Below are 11580 nucleotides of genomic sequence, written 5' to 3' on the forward strand. Positions count from 1 at the left end.
GCATCGTGCAGAAGAGCGTGAGCTGCTGCAGGGTATTCATGGCCATGATCGTCGGCAATTTGCTTTAGAACACGAACAGCCAGAAATGGTGACGGTGCCAATCCGTAGGTAACCATCAGCAGGCGAAAATGAAGCAGAGGTTCATTCTCAGTCTTGCGCCAAACAATGCGCTGAAAATTGGTGTGTGGCTTAAAGATTTTAATGCCTCGAAACATCTTTTCGACATCTGCGCATAAAACATATTGGTGCTGCCGGAAGCGTAGACAAACGCCAAGAAGATCGCGTTAAATCGGTGGACCAATATGTGGTCTGTCATTGAGCGATACTCCAGAGCTGTCCTTTCCTGATCTATCAAAAACTACACGACATTTGGTAGTCAGACTGTCCAGCTTGATGACAGCGTGGTGCGGCAAATTATAGCAGGTGTCTGGGGACTCCTCAACCTGAGCCGAGGTCAGTTGTTCCATATGTCCACGTTGCAAGTAGTCGTCCAGGAAAGCTTCGTACTGCTGCTTCAATTCTGGATACCGACGAAATTTGCGTTCCAGCGAGAAGAAGCGATTGATGGCCTGTGGCAAGGTCGAATCAATAGGCGGTGCCTTTTCCTTGAAGGGATACTCGACGACGTACACCCCGTCCGTCGAGCGCTTGTGTGTGGCAGCAAAATGACGCTCTGTGGGATCGCTGGCGTCCAGGAGAGCCTGGTTAGGCTGAATGCTGTCCATCTCCATGAATGAACGAACCATCGTGTCTAGGTCCGCGTGATGAGAAATCACAGAAGTAGGTTGATCATCGAATGCAGAGTAAGAGCCTGCAAGAATCCAACCAAATACAGTATTGAGAGCGATAGGAAAGTCGTTACCAAAGTGTTTCCGAACTCCTGTGTATAGAGACCAAAGTTGATCCGATCCAACAATGACATCGATTGCTCCAGGTGTGCAGAACGTTGGGTCTGCCAAAGGAAGCTCGCAGATTTGCCTCCACGTAGAGGATGAGGTGTCAATAACTTGGGCAGGAAGTGATGACGTCAGCGAGTTGAGAATGAACGAGACCAATTCGACAGTTTGGCCCGAATGACGAGAGCGCAGCTTGATATGTGCGCGTCCTCGGGTAACGCCCGCGCTGTTGGCGGCGAGACCGAGAATAGAAATCCGTGCGTGCGTTCGACGCACGCCTATTCGCTGAACAAATGATTCTGATGCCAAGGTTATTGTAGATCCAGTGTCCAGGAGCAGCCTGCAGGTTGTAGTGTTTTCCCAGGCGTCGATGACGTCAGCAAGGATGGTTGGCAACAGAGTCTGAGAACCAGCCGCCGGAATATTCTCCAGAGTATGATGCGTAAAGTTGTTTTCCGCGGGAGTCTCGCTTCCCAAGCGATGACCTTCTCGAACTAGCGGTTGATTGTGGCCAATTGTAGATCCCGCATGTGAGACTGCTGGTCGATCGCGGCTGTCAACACTTGCTGTGTCAATGTTGTTGCCATTTTGAATTGGCTGCGACGAGCCATGAACCAAAGTATGATGCTTGCGGCGGCAGATCCGACAAGTATGCCCCACCATATGAACCGGGCTGAGGCAATTGAAACAGAGCTTTCTTGATTTGAGGAAGTCTCGGCGAGATGCAATGTCGAGTGCGATGAATTGAGGACACTTAAACAGTTGGTGATTCTGCTGGCACGATGTGCACTTCGGCTCTTCCCGTCTTGGATGCGTGTCTGCGTGGTGCGTTGTAGCTGCGCGTCGAGCTTGGGTTGATCGAGTTAAGTTAAAAGCCTCCAACGTATCGCAGCGTGATGTGAGAAATTTCAGGAATCGGTTGATGGTCACACCTTTTTCCTCGGATTCTGCGCACTGAGCCCAGGCTTGGCAGGTTTCTCTATCTAATTTTGAAAGTAAAATGAAAATTTTGCCAGGGATCCCTCTCTTCGCAATTAAGAGCTCGTAGACCACGAATAACTTCGTCTGCACCATCGGCAATTTTCCGCACTGTGCCGATATTTGAATTTATAGCACTCGGAAGGCTCATGAAACTGTTTAAGAACGATCGAATAATTAGCGATTGTTTGTTATATCGCTGTTCCAGCCGATCCCATGCTTCCCGATAGTTGTCATTAGTAACTGGAATATGTTTAACTAATGCAAGCGCGTCTCCGGCAAGGTACGATTTTAAATACTGAAATCGTTGGCAATCCGTCAGGCTCGAATTGGAAGCAATCGATCCAATAAACATGTCCGAAAAATGTTTCCAGTCCTCATAATTTCCAGAAAAAGTCGGAAGTTTAATTCGCTCGAACTGAAAATCGACATGACTTCTCTGGGATGTGTCTGCGGCTTGAACTGTGGCATCAATACTGTTTGAGGTGACATCCCGTCTCAACTCCTCCAAAGTATTGCTGAGAATAGCGTGTGTAGCATAATGTTTGTCCTCATATGCGTCAAAATCCTCGTCAGGGTTCTCCCAATCGGCTTCCGATTTAAATGCATACAGCTCTTCCGAGAGCCGTACGAACCGCAAATAATTTTCCTGTAGTTGCGCCAGGCGGACAACTATTGTTTGCACTGAATGATCAACAAATTTTAAGGCATTATTATGCGCACGAGTAATTTGGCTTTTGCAGAAGCCCTGTTGTTGAATCACACTCCGCATGGTGGTCGAAAGAAGGGAACGATTCTATACGATGTAGGAATCTATAGATCACCGTTTGCCAAATGGCCAACAATCAAAATCAAATGCCTGAAAGAAACGCAGTTCCGGTAATCCGGCTCGAAGGACCAATTTATTATGTTCATAAATAAACCCGCCAGTGTTACTGTTTAGATTGATTTATTGGTTAATTTCAGACACTTAATATTAATTAGTTCGACACCGATGCGTACGTTTGCTTGCAGATCAAAAATGTGACTGACTTAAGCTTTGGCTGTACTCACGCCATACGATTAAACTAGCATAAGACGTAAACAAGTTACAGTTAGAAGGGAGTTAGAAGTTGGGAAAAGTACTGGGCAAGCTCGCGGACAATTACAGCGGTGCGATGCTTACATTGATTCCGCTGATAAGCTCCGCTGAAGCTGCAGACAAATGATAATGTAAACAAAGATAAAGGGTGACTTGTTCGCGCATACAGGGTGTCTCGTTCCCAAACAATAATAAAGCATTGTAATAAAAGATATACGCAAACAAAGTAAATGGCGAAATCAACATCGCTATAACCGCATATTCATCAAACGCGACAACGACCGAGTTTTCACCATACGAATCGACGGGAAGGACTCAGCAGTTTCAGTCGACCGCCTCAAGCCTGTTTTCCTAGTCAAGGACGACAAGCAGTTCGACTCGAAGGAATCCAACCCCACTCCTCAAAGGACTTTCGAAAAACGGCGAAAGATTGCAGACAAAATGCTTAAAGCACGAACGCCTCGTTTGCCATCGGCACATCTTCAACTGCTGTTCCTCCAGTAAATCCGGCTATCTGCGCAGTTTCCCCTGCAGATCCTTTGAAAGAACTTCCTGACAATTTACGTTCGCTTATGCAAGATGTCACGGCATTGAAAAAGGATATCAAGCGCATCCAATCAAGCAACCGATCACGCAGTTCATCTCGTGGCGCCAGACCAGCGGACAATTCCGGTCAACAGACTTCAGGAGCACAGGAAAATCTTTGTTTTTACAACAAGCGCTTTGGTGACAACGCAAATAAATGCCGACCACCCTGCGCACGCTCCACGTCGTTAAACTAGAGGAGCTGCCGCCTGACGCGCTGGTCAGCGGCAGCCAGGACAGCAGCAGCGATCCATCAGTTCAGTCAGTTGTTCCACGGGAACAGCGTTTGCACGTCACCGATCGTACCTCCAACATCAAATACCTCATTGATTCTGGATCTGCAGCAAACCAGACCATCATTCACACCTATGGTAGATACATAACTAATCTGGACTTGGATCTCAGACGCAATTTCACCTGGCCATTCATCATTGCGGACGTACACACACCTATAATTGGAGCAGACTTTTTAGCCGAATTCCAGCTTCTTATTGACCTCAAAAACAGATGAAACCATATTAAATCGGTCACAGGACTGTCAACAACCGCGTGCCTAGCACAGGCGAATCAAACATCCGTTTCCACTGTGCAGAGAATTTCTAAATTTCGAGAGCTTCTGCAAGAGTTTGTGGAAGTCACTAAACCGTCATCGAAGCATACAAAGCAACATGATGTACAACTCCATATCGAAACATATGGGACCACCGTTTCTGACCGACCACGACGCTTATCTGGAGATAAACTTGCAACTGCGAAAAAGGAAATCTACTTTCTGATCGAGCAAGGCATATGTAGTCCCTCCAAAAGTCCTTGGTCCAGACCACTCCACATGGTCTCCAAAAAAGACGGTGGCTGGAGGGCATGCGGCGATTATCGTAAGCTCAACTCGATTACGATACCAGATCGCTATCCGATTGCACACATTCACGACTTCACCGAACAGCTACATGGTGGGAAAGTCTTCTCAACGCTTGTTTGGTAAAGGCGTACTACCAAATTCCCATGGCGGAAGAAGACATCCAGAAGACGGCCGTATGCACCCCTTTTGGACTCATAGAATTCCAGTACATGCCTTTCGGATTAAAGAATGCGACTGAGACGTTTCAGCGTTTATCGACAATATGTTTCGCGGCATGGACTTCGTATATTGCTACATAGACGATATACTGATAACTCCGAAATCGATCGCCGAACACGAAGAACATCTTCGAGCAGTGTTATCAGTCCTGCAGAAACACGGGCTAAGCATCAATCTCAGCAAATGTCAACTAGCGCAAACGCAAGTTAATTTTCTCAGCTACACGATTAACGAACACGGCATCAAACCACCGTCCAGTCGCATCGATGCCATCCTCAATTATGCTCGTCCGGAAACTATCAGCCAACTAGGCCGTTTTTTGGGCGTTATAAACTACTATCGCAGATGCCTACCCCGATCGTCGCACACTCAGGCACCGCTGTCCGAGCTGCTCAGAAATGTAAAGAAGAACGACCAACGACAGATCCTCTGGACTACAGAACTCATATCAGCCTTCGAGAGTTGCAAGCAGAGCATAGCAGACGCAGCGCTTTTATCATTTCCTGCACCGAAATCTGACCTACAACTGGTTTATGACGCATCGGACCTCGCAATCGGAGCAGTTCTGGAACAACGCACTAGTCATGACTGGCAACCTCTAGGATTTTTCTCCAAGAAGCTCAGCAACACTGAGAGAAATTACTCCACGTACGACCGAGAGCTACTTGCCATATACGAGTCAATCAAATATTTCAGACACCTCGTCGATGCACGCATTTTTGTGATAAAGACTGATCACAAGCCATTGGTTTACGCATTCAAACAGCGCCCTGAAAAAGCATCACCTCGACAGCTGCGGCATTTAAATTATATTTCGCAATTCTCGACGACCATCCTTCACATAAAAGGAACAGAAAATATAGTCGCAGACGCATGTTCGAGGCTTTGCACTATCACGATGCCCACAGCGATCACCGCGGCGCAACTCGAGGAGGAGCAAGCCTCGGATTTTGAGTTGACACGCATCTTGCAAGGAACTACTTCCTTAAAGCTCAAGAAAGTTTGTTTCGGTGGAGAAAGTTCAATATACTGTGACGTATCCACACCAAATCTCCGCCCTTTTGTACCGCAATCACTGCGCAAACAGGCTTTCTCATATATCCACAATCTTTCGCATCCCAGCGGACAAGCAACTGCCCGTCAAATCAGACAGAAGTTTGTCTGGCCTTTGATGAACAAAGATGTCCTCAAATGGTGTAGATTTTGTCTCCCATGCCAGCGCTCCACCGAAACAAACTTTCTTGAGCTTTAAGGAAGTAGTTCCTTGCAAGATGCGTGTCAACTCAAAATCCGAGGCTTGCTCCTCCTCGAGTTGCGCCGCGGTGATCGCTGTGGGCATCGTGATAGTGCAAAGCCTCGAAAAAGCGTCTGCGACTATATTTTCTGTTCCTTTTATGTGAAGGATGGTCGTCGAGAATTGCGAAATATAATTTAAATGCCGCAGCTGTCGAGGTGATGCTTTTTCAGGGCGCTGTTTGAATGCGTAAACTAATGGCTTGTGATCAGTCTTTATCACAAAAATGCGTGCATCGACGAGGTGTCTGAAATATTTGATTGCCTCGTATATGGCAAGTAGCTCTCGGTCGTACGTGGAATAATTTCTCTCAGTGTCGGTGAGCTTCTTGGAGAAAAATCCTAGAGGTTGCCAGTCATGACTAGTGCGTTGTTCCAGAACTGCTCCGATTGCGAGGTCCGATGCGTCACAAACCAGCTGTAGTTCAGATTTCGGTGCAGGAAATGATAAGAGCGCTGCGTCTGCTATGCTCTGCTTGCAACTCTCGAAGGCTGACATGAGTTCTGTAGTGCAGATGATTTGTCGTTGGTCGTTCTTCTTTACATTTCTTAGCAGCGCGGACAGCGGTGCCTGAGTGTGCGAAGATCGAGGTAGGCATCTGCGATAGTAGTTTATAACGCCTAAGAAACGGCCTAGTTGGCTGATAGTTTCAGGACGAGCATAATTGAGGATGGCATCGATGCGACTGGACGGTGGTTTGATGCCGTGTTCGTTAATTGTGTAGCTGAGAAAATTAACTTGCGTTTGCGCTAGTTGACATTTGCTAAGATTGATGCTTAGCCCGTGTTTCTGCAGGACTGATAACACTGCTCGAAGATGTTCTTCGTGTTCGGCGATCGATTTCGAAGTTATAAGTATATCGTCTATGTAGCAATATACGAAGTCCATGCCGCGAAAAATATTGTCCATAAAACGCTGGAACGTCTTTGTCGCATTTTTTAACCCGAAAGGCATGTACTGGAATTCTATGAGTCCAAAAGGTGTGCATACGGCCGTCTTCTGGATGTCTTCTTCCGCCATGGGAATTTGGTAGTACGCCTTTACCAAACAAGCGTTGAGAAGACTTTCCCACCATGTAGCTGTTCGGTGAAGTCGTGAATGTGTGCAATCGGATAGCGATCTGGTATCGTAATCGAGTTGAGCTTACGATAATCGCCGCATGCCCTCCAGCCACCGTCTTTTTTGGTGACCATGTGGAGTGGGCTGGACCAAGGACTTTTGGAGGGACGACATATGCCTTGCTCGATCAGAAAGTTGATTTCCTTTTTCGCAGTTGCAAGTTTATCTCCAGATAAGCGTCGTAGTCGGTCAGAAACGGTGGTCCCATATGTTTCGATATGGAGTTGTACATCATGTTGCTTTGTATGCTTCGATGACGGTTTAGTGACTTCCACAAACTCTTGCAGAAGCTCTCGAAATTTAGAAATTCTGTGCACAGTGGAAACGGATGTTTGATTCGCCTGTGCTAGGCACGCGGTTGTTGACAGTCCTGTGACCGAGTCAATATGGCATCTGTTTTTGAGGTCAATAAGAAGCTGGAATTCGGCTAAAAAGTCTGCTCCAATTATAGGTATGTGTACGTCCGCAATGATGAATGGCCAGGTGAAATTGCGCCTGAGATCCAAGTCCAGATTAGTATTGTATCTACCATAGGTGTGAATGATGGTCTGGTTTGCTGCGTATAGCGTCAGATCGGCTTGGGTGGTTTTCTGTTTAACCAGCGTGCGAGGTACAACTGAAACCACAGATCCAGAATCGATGAGGTATCTGATGTTGGAGGTACGATCGGTGACGTGCAAACGTTGCTCCCGTGGAACAGCTGACTGAACTGGTGGATCGCTGCTGCTGTCCTGGCTGCCCCTGACCAGCGCGTCAGGCGGCAGCTCCTCTAGTTTAACGACGTGGAGCGTGCGCAGGGTGGTCGGCATTTATTTGCGTTGTCACCAAAACGCTTGTGGTAAAAACAAAGATTTTCCTGTGCTCCTGAAGTCTGTTGACCGGAATTGTCCGCTGGTCTGGCGCCACGAGATGAACTGCGTGATCGGTTGCGTGATTGGATGCGCTTGACATCCTTTTTTAATGCCGTGACATCTTGCATGAGCGAACGTAAATTGTCAGAAAGTTCTTTCAATGGATCTGCAGGGGCAACTGCGCAGATAGCCGGATTTGCTGGAGGAACAGCAGTTGAAGATGTGCCGATGGCAAACGAGGCGTTCGTGCTAACGGCTTCGAGCATTTTGTCTGCAATCTTCGCAAGCTTGTCCAAGTCCGACTCATCCCATACGGTGAGCAGCGGACGAATGGAGGCTGGCATCTCAGCCAGGAATAGGGTGTGAATGATGTTTTCGCTGCCAGGATCCGGGGCCAAGCGTCGCATATTTGCCAAGATTTCCGAAGGCTTTAATCCGGTGGCACCTCCTCCTTGAAGTAGTCGTCGCAGTTTTGACTCGGGCGATTCAGCGAACTTCTGCAGCAAGCGAGTTTTGATTGCTGCGTACTTGTTGTCTGCCGGTGGACGAGTGACCAAATCCTCCACAGCCAAAACCACATCTTCTTCCAAATGCAGTGTCACCAAGTCGAACTTGTCAGTGTCGTCGACAATGTGGTGCAAACGGAATGATCGCTCCACTTGAGCAAACCACAGGTGCGGGTCGTTGTGTGTGAATTTTGGCAAATGCACGGTAACACGTGTGTGCGTGCGCGGCGTCTCATCTCTGTTCGCAGGAACGTTTGTCCGAAGTGCCTCGAGCTGTTGTTGGAGTTCTCGAATTTGAGCGGAGAAATCTGGGTTTGCGTACATATATCTTTTATTACAATGCTTTATTATAATAAGGCACACACAATGCGCGCGTATCAAGTCGTATCGAGAGAATTACGCTTAAATGTACAGGGTTACCGTATCGCTTAAATCTAGTATTTTGTAGGTGACGCTACCAATATATCAGTGTCGCCACAACCGCATATTCATAGGCGCCATCTAGATGTGGGTGTTCGAACTAAAGAAGTGGCTCTAAAGAAAGGCAGAGGAGAGCAACAGGCCCAAATGTCAACTTTCTCTGGGGCACATCTTTCTTTTTCCTAGGGGCAATAATTGGCGCCAGATTGGTGGCGTTTAAGATTTGGAGACCCCATGCGGGAGCTGGAGTCGGAAACAAATTTCGCTTCAGTGATCATGCAGCCGTCCCGCCCGGCACTTTTAAACGCACCGGTGTCGCCGCCGCGAAACGAAAAAGCAGAGGCGAAAATCATTTTTTTTGCTAGTTCAAAATCATTTCTAAGCGATGTAATTTAAGGCCCGAGAAAAGGCCAAAAAAAGATCTAAGAAGGGAAGAGAAAATTGGTGGCCGAATGTGAAAGGATAAAACTATAAAGAAAGTCATAGGCCAAAAATTGCCTGATTTTAGTTAAGTGTAGGATAAGTAGAATTAGTTTGTTTCTTTTTTTTGGTGTTCAGCCGGCGAAATTTGTAAAACATCCGGCAAGAAAGAAAAACGGCAAGATCCTAGGGAACGGAAAAGGCTTGGCCGAAGAAAAATTGAGTGGTTCTTGTTTGTTCTGTGAATTTTGGTTTTTGAGTGATTTTCTGTTCGCCTCTGCTCGGTATAAAAACCCATATGTTAATCGTTTAAAAAATGAAATATGAATATTTAATATGAAACAATGATGTAATTTTAGGAAAAAAGAAGTGAATATTTATTTTCTGCAGCGTTTACAGGCCCTTGAAAGCGCTTTCAACGAGGGACTTGTCGGCGAGAATTCGTGAGCGAAAATATCTAAAAAGTTAAGTTATATAAAAATTCTATTTCCCTCCATTTCATCCCCAAATCAAAAATGACTCGGCAAATCCAAAAAGTAAAAGTAAATTAAACTTTAAACAAAACAAGAGAGAACGCTAAATTCGAGTTCCCCGACTATCTGATACCCGTTAGTCAGCTAGTGGAAGTGCGAAGGAGAGTCTTCAACACTGACAATTTTGGGCGGTTTGTGGGCGTTAGAGTGGGCGTTGCAACAGGTTTTTTGGCAAATCGATAGAAATTTACAAGTCTAATACAAAAATAAAAAAATATCAAAACATTTCTCAAAAGTGTGGGCGTGGCAGCATTGGGCGGTTTGTGGGCGTTAGAGTGGGCGTGGCAAAAAGTTTTTTGGCAAATCGATAGAAATTTACAAGACTAATACAATAATGAAAAAATATTACAACATTTTTCAAAAAAAGTGGGCGTGGCAGTTTTATGCGGTTTGTGGGCGTTTGAATGGGCGTGGCAACATGAATCAACAAACTTGCGCTGGGTCTATGTCTCTGGAGTCTGTGTGTTTAATCTCAACTTTCTAGCTTTTGTAGTTCCTGAGATCTCGACGTTCATACGGACGAACAGACGGACGGACAGACGGACAGACGGACAGACGGACATGGCCACATCGACTCGGCTATTGATCCTGATCAAGAATATACATACTTTATATGGTCGGAAACGCTTCCTTCTGCCTGTTACATACTTTTCAGCGAATCTAGTATACCCTTTCACTCTACGAGTAACGGGTATAAAAACTATAGAGAGAGTTATGTAGGCAGAGAAAAAAATAAAAATTAACAAATGCGCTCAGAGCGTTCGCTGCAATCAAAGCCCACTCAATTTTGATCTGAATACTATTTATCTGAACCGGCTTCGTGCTTTGAAGTTATAGCCGAATATAAAATATTGTAAACAATGATGAGAAGCCCATCAAATGTAACTATTGCTTAATTTTTGCCTTATTTACTAAATAATCATAATTACAATCGATCGTTTTGTATACTTTTAACCCACCTTTATAGTCACTCCTTTATTTATTTATTATTTATATTTATACCAATTATTTATATTCAATTTAGCATGTACCCAGATATATCGTCTCCTTTTAGCTTTTAAATAAACTTTTATAATGTTTTAGAAAAACAGTAATTGTGGACTCGGCATAACCTTAACCCCTTGAGACCCCTGAACACCGAAGGTTCCGTTCAATCTAAGAATATAAATATGGTAATAGAACTGCCATGGTAGGGAGGGCGAAAAGTATCTCAATTCCATCTGAGATAAGTAGGTGTTCGTGATGATATAGTGCAACATTTTTCTTCTCTTATCAATCCTTTCCGTGTATCATTTTTCCGTGTATTTAGACTAATACTTGTGTTATCCCGTGCCCCTATTTTTTGGCTTGTCCCTTCACGCATATTTGAACTTTGTAATGTCCCCATATATCAAGATTTTTTTTTAATCACCGAAATTCGCGCCTTAGTTAGTAGCGATAATAATTATCGGAACCTTATCTGGCAACGTCATCTAAATGGTAAATGATAAATCATCTGCAGCTGAAATGTTATACGGAGTACCAATTCGACTGCCAAACGAATTCTTCGCCAACATGGATGAAACTGTGGATCCTACGACATTCCTGAGCAGTTTTCGAGAGCACATGCAGAAAATGTTCCTACTGAAGGGAATTGAAAAATGCACCCATCAGTCGACCGCCTCAAGCCTGTTTTCCTAGTCAAGGACGACAAGCAGTTCGACTCGAAGGAATCCAACCCCACTCCTCAAAGGACTTACGAAAAACGGCGTAAGGTAACATTTGCGAGCCAAGTATCGTGACGGATTCACTGGAAGGGGAGTACTGTGGCGACACTGAT

At 45.5% G+C, this 11580-nt stretch overlaps 2 protein-coding genes across 2 annotated transcripts; both read right to left on the minus strand.

The window, feature by feature from the left end:
- Positions 1-284: 284 nt before the first annotated feature.
- Positions 285-1559, minus strand: LOC122625623. Its single transcript, XM_043805714.1, has 2 exons — positions 863-1559; positions 285-811 (listed from the first exon to the last, which is right to left on the minus strand). The coding sequence occupies exons 1-2, from the start codon at positions 1557-1559 to the stop codon at positions 285-287; spliced, it is 1224 nt and encodes a 407-aa protein (XP_043661649.1).
- Positions 1560-7800: 6241 nt separating this feature from the next.
- Positions 7801-8712, minus strand: LOC122625624. Its single transcript, XM_043805715.1, has one exon. It carries the CDS (start codon positions 8710-8712, stop codon positions 7801-7803), a length of 912 nt encoding a protein of 303 aa, XP_043661650.1.
- Between the last annotated feature and the right edge of the window lie 2868 nt (positions 8713-11580).

Source organism: Drosophila teissieri, unplaced genomic scaffold, assembly GCF_016746235.2.
Source record: "Drosophila teissieri strain GT53w unplaced genomic scaffold, Prin_Dtei_1.1 Segkk18_quiver_pilon_scaf, whole genome shotgun sequence".
Lineage (NCBI taxonomy): Eukaryota > Metazoa > Arthropoda > Insecta > Diptera > Drosophilidae > Drosophila > Drosophila teissieri.

Bases quoted from the DNA above. Each gene is read 5' to 3' on its own strand.
- LOC122625623 (XM_043805714.1), bottom strand. From the start codon at position 1,559: ATGGTGGGGCATACTTGTCGGATCTGCCGCCGCAAGCATCATACTTTG. The intron at 812-862 runs GTAACGACTTTC...GGATTCTTGCAG, and splicing joins AGGAGTTCGGAAACACTTTG to GCTCTTACTCTGCATTCGAT.
- LOC122625624 (XM_043805715.1), bottom strand. From the start codon at position 8,712: ATGTACGCAAACCCAGATTTCTCCGCTCAAATTCGAGAACTCCAACAA.